Raw genomic sequence first — 23,330 nt, 5'->3', positions numbered from 1 at the left:
TCTACAGATTCCACTGTGGATTAAACTAATCTGCAAAAGTACAGTTGGACACTCATATATGGAATTTATGGTCATTTATTTCAAGTGAAACTAATTGTAATCTCTGGAAATCACCCTAAACCTTGTTAAAGCAGCAAAATGAAGGGAAGAAAACATACATTTTCCTGTTTGAGTAGGATTTAAAACCCCAGATCATTACTTATTCACCTCTTTATTTCTTACCCCTATATGGAGACACTCAAATATATCTTCTTGTAGTAGAATATAGACTCTAGGCCAACATTTTACAGCTCGGACATTAAATATACGAGACATCACTCTGTCTTTGTCTACTCGGTCGAAAAGTGTAGAAACGCACAAGTTTACGTGGAAAAAAATACAGTATATACGACCGTGTAACAGGTAAACATTATTAACACAACTGCTAAAAGGCTAACACAATACACCAGGGGTCTCTAAACTGGTTCTCGAGGGCCGCTTTGGGTCCAGGTTTTTGTTCCAACCGATCCAGCACAGAAAATTTAACCAATGAGATTTCCTACACCCACTGCGCCCCCTTGTGGAATAGTTTGGAGACCACTTCAATACACAGTGCAGCCTGTAGGAGTACAAAATTATACTTTTTTTTTAAAACCACGTTACACGTTTTGATGGCAGCTTTCCGATGACATAGTACAAATATTTCACTATTTGCACACGGGAATGAAAATGAAGAATGTTTTTTGTTCAGTTCTATTTGCTCCCTCTAGTGGTACGCAATGAGATTTGCATTTAAGGCGTTTATAACTTTTTTTATGATCGCAAGTGTACAAAGACGAGTGAATCCTTACATTTTCACCACAGATACGCCAAATTCTACATTTAAAACACGAGAAAAACAGAAATTTGATCTATTTCTAGATAAGGCTGTAGTGGAAGACCAAAAATAAGAGCCACAACAGAGTTAAAGTTAAAAAAAGGGGATCGCATGTACTTTTTTAGACTAAGAAAGGCCAAGAGGAAGCGCAACAAAACACAGGCACTATGATTAGCTTGTCAGATGAATACTGCACTTGAAAATGACCAAAAAACACCAAAAACTTAGCTCTTCACATTAAGAAAATCAACCACATGTTCAGTGCTACTAGTTTTGAACAAAAAATGTTTCCATATAACATGCCACATTGAGTGGATGCTGATATAAAATGATAAATGTTTGTGTCCATGAGGAAGATGTCTCATGACGTCCTGATTTGATGTCTGTCTTGAGATTTGTCTCCAAATTTGGCATTTATTCGAAAGACGAGTTGACAAAACATTCACCAGGTCAACCACATGCTCCCACGCTAGCATAACATACATTTAATCAACATCTGACGCATCGTTGTCCGAGAGATGGTAGTTTGACCCCTTGACCCGGATGTATTCCACCTGTCGGGCCTCGTCCGAATCGGACGCGCCGCAGGAACAGAGACGGTTTTCGAAAAGAGCTTCGATCTCCTCCAGTCGGCGGGATTTGGTTTCAGGAAGGCAGCCGTAAATGAAGATGAAGCCCAGGAAAGCCATGCTGGAGTAGAGGAAGAATGCACCTGTAGGGAGAAAATGGTGCTGTTTAATATCTAAGTACTGTTTATTATCTAAGTACTGTTGAAACCAGCTCTCAAAATTATATTCATGAGAGAGAGTTTATTATCAAAGTACTGTTGAAAACAGTAGATATTTAGATATTAAACTCTCTCTCTCATGAATATAATTTTGAGAGCTGGTTTCAACAATACTTGGATATTAAACAGTACTTGGATATTAAACAGTACATGGATATTAAACAGCACTTGGATATTAAACAGCCACTTGGATATTAAACAGCACTTGGATATTAAACAGTACTTGGATATTAAACAGTACTTGGATATTAAACATTACTTGGATATTAAACATTACTTGGATATTAAACATTACTTGGATATTAAACAGTACTTAGATATTAAACAGTACTTAGATTTTAAACAGTACTTAGATCTTAAACAGTACTTAGATTTCAAACAGTACTTAGATATTAAAATCTCTATCATGAATATAATTTTGAGAGCTGGTTTCAACAGTAAACTCTCTGTCACCAAAAGACGGGCGACCAAACGTCCATTCACGCAATCCCCAAACCGTGAGAGGAACGTACTAACTATCTATTGTTATTTTCCAGATTAAACCAAAAACATTCACCATAAGCACATTTTAGAATCAGGAATATGAGGAACTAACCATAATAAGTGAGAAACTGCGCCAAATGGAGGAACGTCAGTGAAACCAAGACGTTGAAGGTCCAGTTGACGCCGGCTGCACATGCGTTCCCGGTACTCCTCGCCCAAAGTGGGTAAATCTCAGAATTGATGGTCCAAGGCATTGGTCCCATTCCTCAAAGTAGCAAAAATACATCTTAAGGCGTGTCTAAAAAATACTCAAAAAAAAAACAGCCTGTTTTACTCACCTGGTGCAAAAGCAGCCAAGTAGAACATCAGTCCTAACAATACCAGCCAGGAGAAGGAAGTTGGGCAGTAGTTGTAGGCCCAGTAAGTGTGTTCGCTCATCTGGCTGGAATTCGAACACCTGTGGAGTGGCTATTTATATCCGATTCCTGCACACATCTGCATCCCTTGCTGTGACTAACCTGCCCCACGCCGCCTGCTCAATGGAGGCCTTATTGACTGGCACGCAGGAGGAGGCGAACAGCGCCGAGCCGTTGTCGTGGTAGCAGAAACCACAGGCGGGGTCCAGCATGCATGGCTCGCACAGCCTGAGCCAATAGCAATGAAGAATCAGCCACTTTAGGAGACTTCATTGAATACCGACCATATTTTCACGACTATAAGGCGCACTTAAAAGTCTTAAATTTTCTCCAAAATAGACAGTGCGCCGTATAATCCAGTGCGCCTTATATATGGAAAAAACAGAAAACGAAAAACCACCACTGTCGGCTATTAAAAAAAACACAAACGCCTGAACTGAAACAATACTGTTAAATATGCAGATGCCATCTTAGTTTACAAAATTTTCCATCATATAGCTGCTCCCCCACTGCAAGATATTATACAAAAAAATCCAAAACATCAACAATGGCTGGCTCTAGAGGTGACTGTAAAGTAGTGAGTGCTTCATACCTGGAAGTCAATAGCAATTACCGTATTTTCACCAATATAAGGCGCACTTAAAAGTCTTAAGTTTGCTCCAAAATAGACAGTGCGCCTTATAATACAGTGCGCCCTATATATGGAAAAAATGTCATACATTGAGGGTGCACCTTATAGTCGTGAAAATACGGTAATTATGATTATCACTTTTCTCTGTACAATCCTATAAATGTTTGTAACATCATCAATAAGAGCTAGTTTTTGGCAGATGCCCCATTTTTTCCAATTTACCAAATGGCTTCCATAATGACAACATATAATGGACTCCAGGCAGCACAATCAAGATGAAAAGACAGTGGCGAATTAAAGGGATGAGTGCTTTCACAACACCGCCGCGGCTACAACAGAGCTCAATTTTCACTGACCATGCGTGAGAGCAACATGGGCTTCTCGTGTAACGATACTTATGAGAGGCTCGTCTTGGAAAACAGAGGAGTCACTATACTATAATGCATGGTGTTAAAGTGGCGGCCCAGTGTTCTGGCTCAATTTTTGAGTACTCACTGATACTTCAGGCAGGTCGAGTTGGTAGTGGAAGGGTTCATCGGGTGAAAGGTGACGGTGGGACTGTGTTGGGCCGACAATAGGAAGCCCAACGCTAACAGACACAAGCCCAGACATGTGCCTGTGGGGTAAAATAACCCCCAAATGAACAGTTACATTTTACTGTAAAACCACTTTGGAAAAAATAAGTTCATTTTCTATGATTAATTAAGTTTCAGAATCCCTTTATTAGTTCTTGAGTTATCTTGAACACAAATATTTACAAACTGATGCATTAGTTTTTTGTTTTTTTGTTGGTTTGTTTCCGTCTTACCTACGATGCTTCCTAGGATGAGTTTCCGCCGTCCTACTCTCTCAACTAGCCACACTCCCAAGAGAGTAAACAGGAAGTTGGTGAGGGTGGTCAGTCCCGCCAACCAGATGGCTAGCCGGTCATCCCTCACGCCTGACATCTGCAGAATTGTGGCGCTGTAGTACCTACAAGCCATAAAGACAAGGACTTGTACTTTTGTGTTGCTTCTGGGAATTTATGCACGTATATATGTGCTTATATATGTATGTGTATGTATATATGTGCTTATATATATGTATGTGTATGTATATATGTGCTTATATATATGTATGTATATGTATATATGTGCTTATATATGTATGTATATGTATATATGTGCTCATATATGTATGTATATATATATATATATGTGCTTATATATGTGTGTATGTATATATGTGCTTATATATGAATGTATATGTATATATGTGCTTATATATGTATGTATATGTATATATGTGCTTATATATATGTATGTGTATGTATATGTGCTTATATATGTGTGTATGTATATATGTGCTTGTATATATGTATGTATATATGTATATATATGTATATCTGAGAAAATGTGCATTGTTCATCCATCAACACACTTTACGTCCCGATCCAATGGTTAGAAATCCTTTACATCAACATGTAGCATATACAGTGTCTAGAAAGGTCAAAACTTGTCAAAACAAACAGGCAGGAAGACGACAGATGTGAGTGACAGCTGGATATTGAGACGGAGTGGTGGGGATTTCATTAAAAAAAAGGTTGAGACAGATGATTGAGAAGATGATATCACCTTGTTTGGATCATTGGAGTACTACAGTCACATGCTCACTCAAAACTGAGAGGAAAATGCAGTATTTTAAGCAAAGTTGCGCATTAAAGGGTTTAATGTCGTATTGACAGTAACAAAAGACAGACATTAATTGATCAATAGCCCTGGATTTTCAAAAGATAGACTCTTCCAGGATGAAATAAAATAGGAAATGAATGGGAGTAATTTTGGACCCACTATTTGTGCATTGGAAGAGTTGCACGTGCGTCAAAGGCTTAATAGCATCTGCTCAAGTTGTGTATTAAGCAAATGAGAGAGATGTGTCTAAGTGGAGTGTTTATATACTTAATGAGCTTGTGTGTGTGATTAGAGTGATAATGGGAATGTTCCTCATTAAAAAAGGGCTATATTTGCCCACTCAAAGGAAGATGGGGTTTGATTAGGCTGCATGTAAACATAAATGGATTAAGCCAATCGAAAAAAGAAAATGTATTTCTTGACTGGCACCATCTTGATGGCACATGGCGGGCCGTCAGGGCCTTCCAGGCCTTCTCTGCTGGCCTAAGAAATATCTGAATCATATAGTATTATATTTTGTCCATCAATACTTATGAAATAATTCCAAATTGTCTGTTAGCATCCTTTCATTGCTTTTCCACCTGGTTGCACTGCTTCCAGATATGTGTTTTCATAGAGAAGCGTTTAACCGATCACATTTCAGCCATTATTTGTTGCCAGGGTCAGAAATCTGCCTCAAGGCCTTCACAATCAGTTCTGCAGGCTCTGCTGCATTAAACAAGCGTTGATAAATCAATTAAAAACGTATGCAAGAAAAACATTCGGACAGGCTCGACTTTCAGCATTAGCTTCGATGGCGATAGAAAAGAAGGAAGAAAGAAAGGAGAATGGATATTGTTTACAGTGATAAGGACAGATGCACATTTAAAGAGAGACAGGCATTTTCTTTACGGGTGCCACTTCCAAAACAAAATTAAAAAAAACTGCACGAGTGCGTATACTTAGCCTATTGGCTCAGCTCTCACGGTTGCTAAGCAACAGCACACATCATCAAATTGTTTACACAGCACGCTAACGTAGTTCATCTCAAAGGGTCGGCGAGACAGACACAAATGAGAATGATGGAGATGGCGAACTGATTTGATTTCAAATGAAACAAAATGTATCAGTCTAGATCAGTCTATTCATGTCTCTTTTCATCCTTCTGCTTTGAATTTAAATCAGTTTGTCACTAATAGGTGCCCAGTCTGTTCTAACTGGAAGTACAGACAGAAGTATCAGTCCGTTGCTTTGATCTGCAGTAATCTTGAACACTAACATACAGACAGATGGAATCAAATGTTCTTATCGACAACATTTAAACAGCCGACCAATCCGACTCAACTTACATCACTGTGTTGATTCCGGAGAGCTGCTGGAACATCTGAAGGCCGCATCCTACCAAGAGAGCTCGCCTCGTGGGGGGGTAGGTAAGCATGCGCCAGATCACTGGACCATCTGGAGATGGAAAACACAGGACAATTACATTTCTAAGGAAACGCGCTACTAATCAAAGGGTCAAGTTGGATCATTATGCATAACATTTTTTTCTGGTACTCTTGACATTTGGTCCCCAGTCTTTTGGTTGCCAGTCAAATGGTGACAGAGAGTTTACTGTTGAAACCAGCTCTCAAAATTATATTCATAAGAGAGAGTTTAATATCTTAGTACTGTTTAATATCTAAGTACTGTTTAATATCTAAGTTCTGTTTAATATCAAAGTACTCTTTAATATCTAAGTACTGTTTAATATCTAAGTTCTGTTTAATATCAAAGTACTGTTTAACATCAAGGTACTGTTTAACATCCAAGTACTATTTAATATCCAAGTACTGTTTAATATCTAAGTACTGTTTAATATCTAAGTACTGTTTAATATCTAAGTACTGTTTAATATCCAAGTACTGTCTAATATCTAAGTACTGTCTAATATCTAAATATATTTGACCAGCAACCAAAAGGGACCAAAAGGCCGGCGACCAAAACACCAGCGACCAAAAGTCCAAGCAACCATGGATTATACAAGACGTTCTTCTTGAGAGAAAACTGAAAGATAGTTTACCCAGTTTATCATTCACCACAGGGACTCTTCAAATATTGTTTTTCATTGCCAAGCCGCTTTCAGGAAAAACCTCACGCCACACAGCCAATTAGAAGACCTACTGGGCTTCATTAGTCATGTCGGATAGATGCGTTTGCTGCTTGCTAATGGAGCCTAAGGTGAATACACGGCTGGTATGACGAATGGCTGATTTTTGTGTAACATTAAATTATGCCTTGTTGGTAGCAGCTGTTCACGAAAGTGCAATCAAAGCACATGAGGACCTTGTACAGGTGATGGAAAATTGCTGCAATCAAAAATGAAAGGCTTAGTGGGCAACCTGTCGCCTTTTCTAATTATTCTTCCACTCGACTGCTCTCATCTCACCACATCATTAGAGAAAGATCACGCCACCGCATACTTGACACTATTCGACAGCGGGGGTCAAAATACATGCTAAAAATGAACCAGTCACTTCTAAATTGGTGGGAAAGTAGCAGCCAGAAATACTGCTCGGTTGGAGATAGTTATGGTGTATTCACCAGACTGAAGAGCGAAAAGTTTGTAGAATGCCGTTTTATTTTCAATTACCGTATTTTCACGACTATAAGACGCGCACCGCATTATAAGGCGCACCTTCAATGAATGACATTTTTTCCATATATAAGGCGCACTGTATTATAAGGCACACTGTATTATAAGGCGCACTGTCTATTTTGGAGAAAAATTAAGACTTTTAAGTGCGCCTTATAGTCGTGAAAATATGGTAATTGCTATTGACTTCCAGGTATGAAGCACTCACTGCACAGTCACCTCTAGAGCCATCCATTGTTGATGTTTTGGATTTTTTTGTATAAAATCTTGCAGTGGGGGAGGAGCTATATGATGGAAGATTTTGTAAACTAAGATAGCATCTGCACATTTAACAGTATTGTTACAGTTCAGGCGTTTGTGTTTTTTTAATATCCGACAGTGGTGGTTTTTCGTTTTTGGTTTTCTGTTCTTTCCATATATAAGGCGCACTGGATTATAAGGCGCACTGTCTATTTTGGAGAAAATTAAAGACTTTTAAGTGCGCCTTATAGTCGTGAAAATACGTTAACTAGATTTTTGTGGCAAACTACATATCAGCCTTTATAATCCAATCCAATTACTGGCTTACAATAGCATATAGGAAGGTAAATCTTGGATAACATAATGTATCTACTTTTAATGAAATGAAAGCATTTTTTTTTCAACTCCACTCCTCATTCTATTGATTTGGTCCAACAATACGATAATGAATGCTGAGTACCCTGAAGTGCCTGTTAATACGTAAAAGATCAATGTCTTTCTTTGAGTCTAATGAATAGACAATCGATGCACTGCACACAAGGATTTATCCGGAGCATTTGAATTTGGCTCAGTGTTCCTTTATGTAGAAGCCAATGACTCAAGTAAAGATGCAGTTAATTCCCTCCTCTCTCTCCACTTTTGCAGCCTACGTCATTTCCCAGTTGGGATGCGATGCTTTTGCATCGTTTTTTTACAATCGGATCATCTCATCGCATTAAAGCAAAGCACGTCTGGAAGCGCTTCCGTGTTTTTTGAGGCAGTGAAGAAGATTAATAAGCGTAAGTTAGCATTGCGAGGCCTGATTTGGAAATAAATGAGACAAAAATCAGTCGTGAGGAACTCACCGGCAATTATTATTGGCTTGACTCAGTTTAAAATGTCAAGCACTGAATGTTGCTTGTTATAGTCAATGGAAAATTCAATTCAAATGAGTATGCGCTCAGTGGGAAGTCCGTACGTTTCGGCATCCCTCAAGCGAAAAGCGGCTATGCTCTCATTATTATTTTTGTGCAGATTTACTAAACAGGCTTAAGGGGCCACAGTGGAGTTTGATAAAAACAAACAAATATATATGCTCAAACACTGTGAATTATTAATAGTCGGCGAGAGAAATAGGTTGAAACCAGCTTTAAAAATTATATTCATGAGAGAGAGTTTAATATCGAAGTACTGTTTAATATCTAAGTACTGTCTAATATCTAAGTACTGTCTAATATCTAAGTACTGTTTAATATCCAAGTACTGTTTAATATCTAAGTACTGTTGAAACCAGCTCTCAATATTCATGAGAGAGTTTAATATATAAATATCTACTGTTTTCAACAGTACTTAGATATTAAATAGTACTTAAATATTAAACACTTTCTCAGGTATTAAACTCTCTCTCATGAATATAATTTTGACAGCTGGTTTCAACAGTAAACTCTTTGTCACCATTTGACAAGGGGACCAAAAGACTGGCGACCAAAAGACCGGCGACCAAAAGTCAGAGCACCCAACTGCTCAACCAATGAGCTAAATATATTATTCAGACATCTGGAATCATTAGCCAAAATCAATAAAGTCCTCTATTTGACACAAGGTCCGACATTTTGGTGTGTCACAGAGTGTTCAAACAAAACATAAAAATCCTCAGTTTTCGCCAATGATGCCAAAAACTGGATCCAATTCTTTTTTGGTTTATGAAGGTTCACTGTTTTCCTGATGCATTTTCATAACCTTTCCTCCCTTTCTCAAAGGACAAACCATTCCATTTTACAGCCAAATGGACAGAGTGTTCTCATCGGTCATTGTCCAGACATGCCCTTTGAGATATGTGTACACATTTTTTAGGTGAACATAAGTGAGTCAGTCAACTGTTCATGAGCATGCCGTGCTTCAGAAATCAATGCTATAAATATGGAACCCATACTTATTATGAGTTCTAATGGCCTTCATTTATCATTAACACAAAACTTACTTTTCAGTCATTTTCAAAGACATTTTTGTATGTCGATGATGTTTTTTTCCTTTAATATATCAGACGATGATATGCACTTTAATTATCTGAGGTGAGAGCGAGAAAAAAATGGGATGGTGGGCCGTTCCCATGGTAACGGGTATGTCAGGAGGGGCATGGTGACAACAAGTATAAAGATATTGGCCAATCGTGTTGAAGGGTTTCAGTCTCAGTGGCTATTTCTATTTGAAATAGATAACAATGGTAGTGTTTATGGAGAAAAACAGGTCAGGAAAGAAGTAAAACCTATTTTAGAGTCAGACATGATAACAAGAGAATATTATATGGACTATAAATCTCCCTTTTTTTAATAGTATGTCAACGAGTTATACGAAGTGTGACATATAGAAAAAAATATGGTCTATTATGTCTTATCTCAAAGCAGTTTGGTAGTTAAAGTAAGGGCATTTTAAATGTAGAAGTACTTCATGTAAAGAAGCATTTTAAAAAGCCTTTAAAGCGCAATGGAGTATTAAAAAAATAAAAGCAGAGCAATAAAGCAGCAAATTAGAGTGCCAAAATAGCTCTTCCCTGCAATCTGTACTTTACAATGTAATTCCGTTGCTTTAATTGGACTAGGGTGTTTGGCAGGCACCCACAAACACTATTCCAAGAAAAAAACAATAGAAGAGGACATGAGAAACTTATATTTTAACTAACATTGCTATATTGCTGAAAATAACGGCCAGAAACAAATACAGTTAATGACAAAAATCATCCTGATTGTACTAACAGAAACACCAGGCGAGATGCCAAAATGAATTCAAACCAGCTGAATACACAATTGCCACCATTGCGATTGTGTGTGTGTCTGTGAAGATAATGAAGGTTCCTCTTCACTGCAAGACACACGGCCCCCAGAGAATGTTCGGATGGCACAACTGGCAGACACATGGTGTTCTCAGTTGTCAAGGTTGATTAGATCGGGGATGAAAGCCATTCCCTCGCCTCTCTTCGGTGACTGGCCACAATAGCGAGAGACATCTGTGTGCATGGGCTAAAGCGTGACCGGACGTTTGGTCGCCGGACAAATGGTGACAGAGAGTTTACTGTTGAAACCAGCTTTCAAAATTATATTCATGAGAGAGAGTTTAATATCTAAGAGAGAGACTTTGATATCTAAAAGAGAGAGTTTAATATCTAAGAGAGAGACTTTAATATCTAAAAGAGAGAGTTTAAGTACTGTTTAATATCTAAGTACTGTTGAATATATAAGTACTGTTTAATATCTAAATACTGTTTAATATCTAAATACTGTTTAATATCTAAGTACTGTTTAATATCTAAGTACTGCTTAATATCTAAGTACTGTTTAATATTCAAGTACTGTTTAATATCTAAGTACTGTTTACTATCTAAGTACTGTTTAATATCTAAGTAATGTTTAATATCTAAGTACTGTTTAATATCTAAGTACTGTTTAATATCCAAGTACTGTTTAATATCTAAGTACTGTTTAATATCTAAGTACTATTTAATGTCTAAGTACTGTTTAATATCTAAGTACTGTTTCATATCTAAGTACTGTTGAAAGCAGCTCTCAAATTATATTCATTAGAGAGAGTGTCGCTATTTCGGTGACAAGCATACTTTTATGTTTTACAATCTATAGCTTTGTCGCGTCTCACCTCCGCCGCCATCCTTCTCCTCCTCTTCGATGCTGTTCTTAATACTGTCGTACTCCTCGTCAATGTTCTGGTTGCCTCGTATCTGGCTGAGGACACGGCGGGCCTTCTGGGTCAGCCCCTTCTGGATTAGCCAGCGAGGGCTCTCGGGTAGGAAGAGAAATCCCACAAACTGGACCATGGCGGGCAGCACCGATAGGCCCAGCATGTACCTGGGAAGACAGAAACAGGTTGTCCGTAGACAAATTCTACAATTTCGACTCCTGTCAAGCTATTTCCTTGCCAACAACAGGAGGCTCATTAAAATCAAACCCTGGGGGGAAATGTCAAGGCTTAATTTAGACCTTTCTTCTGGAAATAACCTTAACATTTACGACAAGCTGCCATTTAACCAGCATTATATATTAAACAGTACTTAATATCTAAGTACTGTTTAATATATAAGTGATGTTTAATATATAAGTGATGTTTAATATCTAAGTGCTGTTTAATATTTAAGTACTGTTTAATTTCTAAGTACTGTTTAATATCTAAGTGCTGTTTAATATCTAAGTACTGTTTGACATCTAAGTACTGTTTAATATCAAAGTGCTGTTTAATATCTAAATACTGTTTAATATCTAAGTACTATTTAATATCTTAAACATATAACATAATATATTAGTACTGTTTTCACCGGCGAACAAAAGGGTCCAAAAGACATGGCTTAGAAATTCTAAAACGACTAAATGCTGAAGAACACGAGTTGACTCATCGGAAGGAGACTGAAAATCTAAAGTGACTAAAAAATGAGCATCTTCAATTCGGAACAAAATATTCTTTTCTGCTCAGGCAAACTGTACAATTTTGAAACTAACATTGGGGCCACGTGTGAAGAAGAAACAGCAGCCGTTATCTACTGACATTTCACAACTCAGCGTGAGCTTTTGTTCATACGCAAGAAGGGAGAACAGGACAATGATAAAACATATCTGATAAGAACCTACTAAAATGTGCTATAATAGCAATTTGTGAAATAATAGAAATGTTGACATTTGGGTTTATCCCAGAGTCAGATCTTCTGACATTTTCCGTAATCAGACCAGAATTCAGCTGATATGTATCCAAACTTGAATAGAAATGAAACACAATAACAACAACAACAAAAATGCAGGTCTAACCTCCATCCATCACGTTGCAAGTAGCTGAAGGAGCCATCCACAAGGCTAGCGGTGAACTGCCCACCAGTGATGAAAAGGGTATTCACGGTCACCAACTGGCCGCGGAGATGCGGTGGCGACGCCTCGGCGATGTATACGGGCACCGTCATCGACGCGATGCCTGGTTTGGCGGCGATAGAGATAACATAGGATATGCATAGTATTATATTTGCCAGGGCCAGTCAAAATGAATTTGCTATGAATGTAACTTGAGATAGGAGTTTGTTCTATTCACAGCGGAAATGCCACCATTAATTGATCAAATCGAGGGTGCTCGGGCGTTTGGTCGCCGGTCTTTTGGTCCCTTTGGTCGCCGGTCAAATGGTGACATAGAGTTTACTGTTGAAACCAGCACGTTCAGCAACGCATTAAAAGTTTGTTATCTGACTAATCAATTACTTCCATAAATAATATCTGTAGGCCTAATTAAAAGTTCCCTTTGACCACACAACTCCCTTACAACCCCAACACCCCTCATTATCCTATTTTATTCCTTCTACCACTGTGGCCCTTATGGCCTACTGGCTACCTGTTGCTATGACAACCAACTCAGGAAACCAGCCCAGCCGTCTCCGGTCAGGCACGGCGTGGCGGCTGATTTTAGGAGGACAAATTCGATAACCTTTTCTCCCCCCCAACCACCATGACAAAGAACATTTGTACTCTTTTTTTATAGGCAAAAGATGACTAACCAGATACAAAATAAATAGGAGAACGCCACTGAGAGTCTAGAGCCAGAATAATAGTACAGCATGAACATTTTTTTCCTTAATAGCATCTTTTAGTGGCTAATTGCAATGCCACAATGAATTTCCTGTTCCATCAAGGCTTGGTTCATGCTTGCTTGTGTAATGAATTCATCAGCATTGGAAAAGATGTTGATGACAGGGAGCAGAAGATATGAAATTAACAAGCAAAATGACCTAATAAAGGACTTAATGATTTCCCCTTGCTTCCCTCCAGCAATCTATAAACAAACAGCCCTTGATTATGTAAATGTAGACTTTACTCGTTCTTGATTTAGAACGCTTTATTTTCCAAGAAACAACATTTTTAACATCTGGGTTTTGCATTGTAACTAGAGCCTCAAATGATTATTTGAGATAAAACTATAATACAACAGGAAACCTGCTCACCACTTGAAATATTCGATGGTATGTTGGAGTTATTTTGTAATACAATTATATATATATATGGGTGCATTTAATCATTTTTGTATAAGAGCTTCTTCAATTTGTCTGGGGCGAACTCTGGATCATAACATGTCACCAACTCCTCATTCCAAGGACTGTTTACTGAAATGCAGACCTGGAAGGACGCTTACGAAATTGCTGATGTTAGCGTGATCGGTTTCCAAAAACCTCCGTGATTACTCGCATATTGTCAAGTTATTTTGTATTTTCTTCAAATCTTGCCCCAATCTTCTCAAAAAAACAACAACTCAAACCTCCAGTTTGCAATTTTATTGAAGATTTTCGGTGATAGGAAAGTTTTGCTATCGCAGAAAGGATTAACTATTGATGAACGGGTTACCTGTTGTTGTTGCAGGGATTAGTTGATTGTTGAAAGGGTGACATGTTGTTTTTGAAAGGATTAGGTTGAAAAACAGTTATGTGTGATTGGGTCTGAAGTGTTTTTTTCTGGTTGAGTTCCCTGTCTTGTTTCAAGGCTGGATTTATATAGTGGTTCATGACCTATGACCTCAGGCAGGACGTGACGTGATGTGAGGTGAGTTTGATTGGGTTTTGTCTGCCCCCATTTGGTCTGGAGGGATAGTAGACAACTGTTGTTGGGGGTGCTAGAGCCTATCCCAGACAACTTTGGGCGAAAGGCAGAATACATCCTTGACTGGTCGCCAATCAGTCGTAGGGCACACTTAGTGCGTAACAATGTTTTCAAAACAATTCAGAAACTTTTTGTACTTTAAAAGTGGGAAATTACTAAAAAAGCACTCATTTTTGTGTATTTTTACTCTGAAATTCTGACTCTAAAGGAGAAATATTTGAAAATATGATTTGTTTATGGCTCTCCCTGTCAAAAAAGGTTCCAAACCCCTACTCAACAACACCATGTGGCCTAATATCAAAGTTAATTATAATGAATCATTCAGATAATAGAATTTTATACACAAAATCCGCATCCAGATTGGCTTTAAAACACGTTTGTTTTATCTACCATGACATGACAACTTTGAATCAACTTTACATGCCATTAATGATCCCAACCAAACAATCCAACCCCAAAAAAGTGACAAATTTAGCTTCTCACCGAGCCCCACTCCGACGACAATCCTCCCGACCAAGAGCACCTCTTTCCCCGGCGCGCTGCTAAGCACGATACCACCGACACTGAAGAAGAAGCTGGCGATCAGGATACACGCCCGACGCCCGAAAATCCCATTGAGGAAGGCGCCGAATAGGGCGGCGACCGCTGCCGCGGCCACAGTACTTGAGATCAGCACCTCCTGCCACAAGGCGCTTAACTCCATCTGCTTCTTAAGGAGCAACATAGCCCCAGAGATCACCCCGGTGTCGTATCCGAATAGAAATCCCCCCAAAGCGGAGAAAGCGGACAGGACATAGACGAAAGCGGGGGTGACATCTTGCATGAACTGCTTGCGCGCAGCTCGCTCCAAATCCCCGGTGGAGGAGGGTACCGGGGCGGCGCCACTACCACCACCACCACCGCCGCCGGAGGAAGAGGAGGATGGAGCCACATGGAGGCTGTTGACGCTGGCGTTCGACGGAGTCTTGATGAGACTCCGCTCTCCGCCGTCGCTCGCTTTCCTCCAGCGTTCGCCCATGGGGTTGCTCATACTCCGCAGGTTGTAGTCATGGTCCGACTGTTTTCCAGACATATGGGATGCGCAACTCCCAAAATACTCGAGTAATTGACCACCTTTTCCACCCCCACTTGGGAGTGTCAGTAGTGTGGCAAAGTTGCGCGCATCTCCTCCCTGTGGTCCTGATGAGAGAGTTGGACAAGATGATGTGGAGCTCTTCGTCATCGGGCGCGTCGGCGTGACGCAAAGGATGCTTTATTTTCAACGATGGGCTCAGGCAGTGGCGTCATCTGAGTCAAGTTTAGTATCTGCAAATGGCAAAATTTGAAAAGGGACGTGAAGCCAACCTCTAATTATCGAAGTCATCGCATATCGAACGGAAACGCCTCATGTCACTTTCCTTTCATTTATCTCAAATAAGTACATGGATGTTTTCAATGGTGTTGGTAACCATTACTCAATAGGAGAATGCTGCCCCCTGCATTATGTACACTGTAAAACATCAGGATTTCACAATACTATGCCTCTATGAGTACTTTTGCCCTCAATAACTTGTACTATGATCACTATTTCATTGTTATTATATATATATATATATATATATATATATATATATATATATATATATATATATATATATATATATATATATATATATATATATATATATATATATATATATATATATATATATATATATATATATATATATATATATATATATATATATATATATATATATATATATATATATATATATATATATATATATATATATATATATATATATATATATATATATATATATATATATATATATATATATATATATATATATATATATATATATATATATATATATATATATATATATATATATATATATATATATATATATATATATATATATATATATATATATATATATATATATATATATATATATATATATATATATATATATATATATTCGGTGATTTTTCCTGCAAGTGAGTCACAGTTGATTTGGGATTCGTAGGACTCCTCCATGAAGGAACCTTCCCGTGGTGTCCTGCCATTTGCAGGACACCACGGGAAGGTTCCTGGTCTTTGTCCCGTCATGCTGTTGCTGTTTGTTGTCATCAGTCCTTGCTGAGTGATGTACACAAGGGGAGGATGTGTATTCCCCACCAGTTGTTTGCATTCCCTTTTCCTGGGTTGGACCTTAACCAGGTAAAGACATCACGTTTTTTTTTTTTGGTGTGTGTGGCGTGTGTTTGTGTGTGTGAAAGGACGAACCAGAGTGGCCTTTTATCCAAATAATCAAGGCACATGAGCAGTTAGGTTACTGATTACAGGTAATGCCATAGTTTGTTTGTGATAAGGCTTTTAGTTCTCAACGCAAAGTCCTGCCAGGTACTAAAAACTTGAAGACCATTTGTTCAGATTCCTGATTAAGGACCATTGCTGCTTCTCAGGTGAAATACTTTTCTTTAACTTTATTCTCAGTGTTAACACAAACTTGGTGACTGCTATGCAATTTGCACAGTGAAAATGGAATATGGATTGAATAGAGGATTTTATGCATCTTCTGTTGATATATGTGGTATTTTTTATCACTGCATGACATGATTTTTGAGGAATAATCTTTTTATTTAGGTTGGTTGCCAAATCTGTAGCATCATGAGTGTAGAGTCCACCAAGCCGCGTGATGCTTGCTGCTCCAAACTCAAGGTTAGTGTAAACAAACGTGTCCAAAAAAAAAACCCTCATATAGCTGCAAAACAAAAATTATGAGGGGAAAATAATAGGTGAAATAAATTTATCTACCTAGCTCACCATAATAAATCAATAAAACTTGCTTCATCAGCAAATAGTTATATAAATGTATTTTTCACTTAGTACCATAGAGTAAGCACTTTAGAATGCAGTTTATTGAATTGAAAATGACTATTATTGGGAATATTTGGAATATTGTGGAATATTTGGGAATATTTTGAAATATTTTGAAATATTTTGAAATATTTTGAAATATTTTGAAATATTTTGAAATATTGGGAAATATTTTTGACTATTTTTGAATATTTTGGAATCTTTTTGGAATATTTTGACCATTTTATGAGAATATAGTATGATTGCTATTTATACAAAAGTATTTACAAGTAATTCCTGTTATCGTCCCAATGAACTGTCCTGTATATTCTGCCATATTATTCAAATAAATTGACTGGAATGAGTATAATTAAAGATAATACTGCAGTTTTCCACATTTAGCGTGTGTGTCACAACAGCATTTTTTCTTCCCCAGCTCTTTCTCGCATCAATGGCATTCGCATATTTTGCCAAAGCCTTTGGTGGCGCGTATATGAAGAGTTCCATCACCCAAATTGAAAGGCGCTTTGACATCCCCAGTTCACTTATTGGGGTCATTGATGGCAGCTTTGAAATGGGTTAGTGCATTGATTGATCCTTTTCAAAACTCCATATTTGATTTCCTTGATAAAAATTCATTTCCTTTCGCAGGCAACCTGTTGGTAATAGCCTTTGTGAGCTACTTTGGTGCTAAACTCCATCGTCCCAGACTGATTGCTATTGGCTGCTTGATCATGGCTTTGGGCTCCTTTCTTATTAGCCTGCCTCACTTTTTGCAAGGCCTGTCAGTATTCACCTCCCAGATGAAAAGTGAACTCCTATTCACACCTATTCACACTAAATTGAGAAAGTTTGGACATTTCTTTGTAGGTATAAATACGAGACCAGCATGACCACCAGTTCAACGGACAATAGCACTGAAGGCAACTTGCCATGTTCAGCCAATCGAAGTTTGACCCATATCGACATGGATAATTTGGCAGACCGAGCAGGTATGGCAAATAGCAACACTTCACGCTACATTTGTTGTCATTCACTTATTTCTAGTCTACTATATCAGGCATGGGCAACCTACGGCCCGCGGGCTACATATGGCCCCGTTAGTCGTTTTAATCCGGCCGGCTGACGTTGTCCAAATATTTTATTACTATTATTTTTTATTGTATTTATTTTATTTTATTTCCCAAGATGGTGCCATCACGCGGAAGCCCATAAGCAGTAGCTCTGGGCCGAAAAGTTTGCCCACCTCTGTACTATATTATGCTTAATCCCATCAGATTGTGAGAAGGCTGCTGGTTCCTCCATGTGGATTTATGTATTCCTGGGAAACATGCTTCGAGGGATTGGAGAGACTCCCATAATGCCTTTGGGAGTGTCCTATCTGGATGACTTTTCAGCAGAGGAAAATACACCTTTTTACTTGGGTGCGTAGTGACGACAAACACAATCAAAAATGATTCCATTGTTAGCCAATCGTCGATTATTTAATGACTTAAAGCTGCAGCCCTCAAAACTTTATGAGCTAAAACGATAATAATCCCTTCATCTGTTCTTGAGTTATCTTGAACACAAACATACATACATAGCCAAATACTGACCAAAATTAAACTAATTTAACTCAATTTTTATGTACGCTTTCCTCAATATGCCAGCCTGCATCCACACAGTTGGAATCCTCGGCCCCATGTTTGGTTACATGATGGGATCTTTCCTCGCCAAGATCTACGTTGACATTGGATTCGTCAATATAGGTACGAAACCACACATCCAGTCTTGTTTTTAACCTATATGTTGAGTTTAATGACTCCTTATCTCTGTAATTCATTGTCCAATTCAGATAAAGACATTGCCCCACAAGGACTAAAAAGGCCTAAAAAATGAGTATACATTTCCTAACTCTGTTTTCTTGACCAAAATCCCTTTCCCAGATAGCGTGACTATCAACTACAAGGATTCCCGTTGGGTTGGAGCCTGGTGGCTTGGTTTTATTGCAACCGGCACTATTATCTTGCTCTCCAGTATCCCATTCTGGTTCTTGCCCAAGACCCTCCCCAAGCAAGGGAAAGAGAAGAACCAGAGGAAAGATCTGGAGCTTAATACAAAGCCAGAGGAGGACCAGTTCCTCCCTGACCACGATCATGAAGATAAAGAAATATCATTCAAGCAAATGGCTAAAGGTGAAAAACATTTTTTTAGAGCCAAACTAAGATATTTTAGAGATTTACATGTTCAATTATTAACTGATAGAATTCCCAGTAGTGACACAATCTGGGTAAAAGTTGAACTATGGTCCAGTTAAGGATGCTTAGATAACAGTTTAGGGGCTCAAAAGAATGTTGATTTGATTTTTCTTTCTAGATTTTGTCCCTTCTTTGAAAAGGCTCTTCAGGAACAGCATCTATTCTCTAATGATCCTCACCTATCTGGTGCTAGTCAATGGCTTCATGGGAATGATAACCTTCAAGCCAAAGTTCTTGGAGCAAATCTACGGCCAGTCGGCATCCAAAGCCATTTTCCTCATAGGTACAATATACACAGGATACTACATACTGTGAACAAAGATGTTATTGAAAGGAAGTGGAATTGTGTTTCTCAGTTAAAGCTATTGTTCGGTAACAGTTTACAATGTCTTTTATAATCTCGACTACTCGACGACTACACTTATATAAAATTCATAAATGGACATTTCAGGCTGTAATGACTGCACTAATGGAATATTATTCATATTTGAAGGTAGCCTCAATCTGCCAGCAGTGGCCTTAGGCATCATCACTGGAGGTTTCATTCTTAAGCGTTTCAAGCTGGGAGTGATTGGGGCAGCCAGGGTGTCCATAGCTGCATCTATTGGCTCTTTTTGCCTGCTGGTCGTCCAGGTCTTCCTTCATTGTGAAAGTGCGGAAGTAGCCGGCCTCACTGTGACATATCACGGGTGAGTGACTCGACCGCACTGTTGAATTGTGACGTCAACTGCATGAATTTGATATTCAATACTACGAAACAAAACCACCACCAAGAATATGCTATCCCCAAAAACAAAACTGAGTTAAGTACTGTTAAATATCTAAATACTGCTTAATATCTAAGTACTGTTTAATATCTAAAAGAGTTTAATATCTAAAAGAGTTTAATATCTAAAAGAGTTTAATATCTAAAAGAGTTTAATATCTAAAAGAGTTTAATATCTAAAAGAGTTTAATATCCAAGTACTGTTTAATATCCAAGTACTGTTTAATATCCAAGTACTGTTTAATATCCAAGTACTGTTTAATATCCAAGTACTGTTTAATATCCAAGTACTGTTTAATATCCAAGTACTGTTTAATATCTAAGTACTGTTTAATATCTAAGCACTTTTTAATATCCAAGTACTGTTTAATATCTAAGTATTGTTGAAACTACCTCTCAAAATTATATTCATGAGAGAGAGTTTAATACCTTATTATCTACTGTTTTCAACAATACTTAGATATTAAACAGTACTTAGATATTAAACTCTCCCATGAATATAATTTTGAGAGCTGGTTTAAACAGTAAACTCTCTGTCACCATTTGACCGGCGACCAAACGTCTGAGCACCGACGTAACTGGCACAAGCCAAGTCGACGGCCACCTTTACATTTTCATAAGCACATTTAGCAAGGAGTCACATGATTAAATGGACCTCTGACCATCTCCAGAATCCCTGAGGTGTCCTACGAGCCGCAAACATTGTCATCACAATGCAACGCAGGCTGTTCCTGCTCCATGAAGCAATGGGATCCGGTTTGCGCCTACAACGGGATGACATACGCCTCTCCCTGCTTGGCTGGGTGTCAAACCTCTACCGGTGCCGGGAAGGAAATGGTAGGGAAGAAGGCCATATTTGTCCGTGATAGCTAATTGCGACCAATTTACACCGATTTGGCCTGAATTTGCAGGTGTTCCATAACTGTTCCTGCATTTCGCAAATGATCCGTCCCAGCCAAAACACCTCAGCGGTGCTGGGCCAGTGTTCTCGGAAGAGCGACTGCGAGCAAGTTTTCAAAATTTACATGGCCATGTCCGTGATTGGTTCCTTTATATCGGCATGCGGCGGCACCCCGGGATATATAGTACTGCTTAGATCCATACAACAAGACTTGAAGTCTTTGGCTCTGGGAATGCAGACGTTGATCGTAAGAACTTTGGGTGAGTCGATTAATTGATCGCATCGTTCAGTACAAGTGTCAATTATTATTTTTATTTTTTTTTACAGGTGGGATACCGCCTCCCATATATTTTGGAGCCTTGATCGACCGCACTTGTTTAAAGTGGGGCACCAAGAATTGCGGAGGCCGCGGCGCATGTCGACTTTACGACGCTGATGCATTCAGGTACAGCTCCGTTTTGGGTGCTCGGACGTTTGGGTTGACGGTCTTTTGGTCGCCGGTCAAATGGTGACAGAGAGTTTACTGTTGAAACCAGTTCTCAAAATTATATTCATGAGAGAGAGTTTAACATCTAAGAGAGAGAGAGTTTTATATCTAAGTACTGTTCAATATCTATGTACTGTTGAAAACAGTATATATTTAGATATTAAAATCTCTCATGAATATAATTTTGAGAGCTGGTTCCAACAGAACTTAGATATTAAACAGTACTTAGATATTATATTATACTTAGTTTAATATCTAAGTACTTAGTTACACTTAGTTTAATATATAAGTATTTAGTTAAACTTAGTTTAATATCTAAGTACTTAGTTATACTTAGTTTAATATATAAATACTTAGTTATACTTAGTTTAATATATAAATACTTAGTTATACTTAGTTTAATATCTAAGTACTGTTTTAATATCTATTTAATATCTGTTTCAACAGTACTCAGATATTAAACAGTACTTAGATATTAAACAGTACTTAGATATTAAACAACACTTAGATATTAAACCGTACTTAGATGTTAAACAGTACTTAGATATTAAACAGTACTTAGTTTAATATCTAAGTACTGTTTAATATCTAAGTACATTTGACCGGCGACCAAACGTCCGGTCACGCCGTCTTGAGGTCAAATGAAAACAAATGTAGATTTGACAAATAAGATGTGCACATGTGTTCCAGGTGGACGTTCATGGGGTTGGTCAGCGGACTATACTTTGTGGCAAACATAATGTGGTTGGCCCTGTACGGAAAGATTGTTCAAAGGCAGAAAAAGTTAGCATTACGGGAGCTGGCCAAGGAAGACAGGGACGAGGGGACCGGAGCTAATGGACACGCAAATTTGAACATTGACCAAGACAAAGATGAGATGGAGAAGGAAAGCACTATTTAAAATATATGTATGTATTTTGGACGTCGTCTTGTGGCATCTCAGGGCCCAGGAACACAATTTATTATTACTCAGGAGTTTAATTCCAACAAAAGTATATTCATTAGCTGTCATCTTGTGGTAGCAATAGAGAATTACACTCTTTTTTAGAGTTGGCCTCAATAATGGGAGGATTTTCAGGAGGGTCAGAAAAACCTTTTTTTGGTATATTTGGTTTTGTATTATGAGGAGTAACGGGACGACAAAACAAAAAGTGCAACATACTTTGTTACATATGCTGACATCTTTGCGAATAGATTTGTGACTTTGCATCAAAAAAGAAGCTACAATCTGTGATTACTGTGGATCATTTTCAGAATGTGTTACAATGTATATATTTGTACAATTCTACGGATTTTTCTTGTAAAAAAAACATTTTCACTATTGTTTATCTTCATTTATATCATTACAACATGTTCCAATTCTCTGATTATGACTGAAACACTAATAATTGTCATAATTACAAACATATTTCATGTTAGTTTAATTTGTTTATGTCCTTAATATGACAGTAATATAGAATGAGACTTTATTGTATTCTTAAACTTTTAAACTACCTATTTTTACCAACAGAGGGAAATATTGTCACTTAAAATATCTACACCGCTTCTTGCAACACCATTGACAAAATTCCAAATCAATACAAATTTGAAGGCTTATTAATAATGACCAATAATAATAATGAGCTTGAAAATAATCTATTACCTACATCCCAACGAGGGAACATTCTCTAAAGGAATTTAAACACTTTTAATCCTAATCCAAGCAAAGTAGATTTGGTGATTGCAAAAAAAACGGCAACTACTCATTATATTTTGTATTATTTTTTATATAAAATGTCTAAAA

The 23,330-nt window shown here is 37.9% G+C and overlaps 2 protein-coding genes across 5 annotated transcripts; one reads left to right on the top strand and one right to left on the bottom strand.

Annotated features, from left to right (window-relative positions):
- Positions 1-195: 195 nt before the first annotated feature.
- Positions 196-15,664, bottom strand: LOC144181060 (proton myo-inositol cotransporter-like). The gene is made up of 10 exons (XM_077709326.1): positions 14,789-15,664; positions 12,482-12,641; positions 11,325-11,533; positions 6,172-6,280; positions 3,982-4,145; positions 3,669-3,789; positions 2,645-2,770; positions 2,465-2,583; positions 2,239-2,391; positions 196-1,568 (listed from the first exon to the last, which is right to left on the bottom strand). Exons 1-10 carry the CDS (start codon positions 15,525-15,527, stop codon positions 1,342-1,344), a joined length of 2,127 nt encoding a protein of 708 aa, XP_077565452.1. The 5' UTR covers positions 15,528-15,664; the 3' UTR covers positions 196-1,341.
- Positions 5,847-22,448, top strand: slco1d1 (solute carrier organic anion transporter family, member 1D1). 4 transcript variants are annotated; one of them, XM_077709324.1, is made up of 14 exons: positions 5,847-6,248; positions 16,941-17,015; positions 17,590-17,731; positions 17,805-17,937; positions 18,024-18,145; positions 18,431-18,577; positions 18,806-18,904; positions 19,082-19,330; positions 19,512-19,676; positions 19,887-20,082; positions 20,831-20,996; positions 21,071-21,320; positions 21,388-21,505; positions 22,238-22,448. In XM_077709324.1, exons 2-14 carry the CDS (start codon positions 16,965-16,967, stop codon positions 22,446-22,448), a joined length of 2,049 nt encoding a protein of 682 aa, XP_077565450.1. In that variant the 5' UTR covers positions 5,847-6,248; positions 16,941-16,964. The 4 variants fall into 4 exon arrangements, with proteins under 4 accessions (XP_077565450.1, XP_077565451.1, XP_077565447.1 ...); XM_077709325.1 differs by having other exon boundaries at positions 5,847-6,252; XM_077709321.1 differs by lacking the exon at positions 5,847-6,248 and adding an exon at positions 16,372-16,514.
- Positions 22,449-23,330: the final 882 nt, after the last annotated feature.

Source organism: Stigmatopora nigra, chromosome 23 (genome assembly GCF_051989575.1).
Source record: "Stigmatopora nigra isolate UIUO_SnigA chromosome 23, RoL_Snig_1.1, whole genome shotgun sequence".
Taxonomy (NCBI): domain Eukaryota; kingdom Metazoa; phylum Chordata; class Actinopteri; order Syngnathiformes; family Syngnathidae; genus Stigmatopora; species Stigmatopora nigra.
Note: the sequence above shows the minus strand (reverse complement) of the source record. Positions and strands in the feature narration are given on the sequence as shown.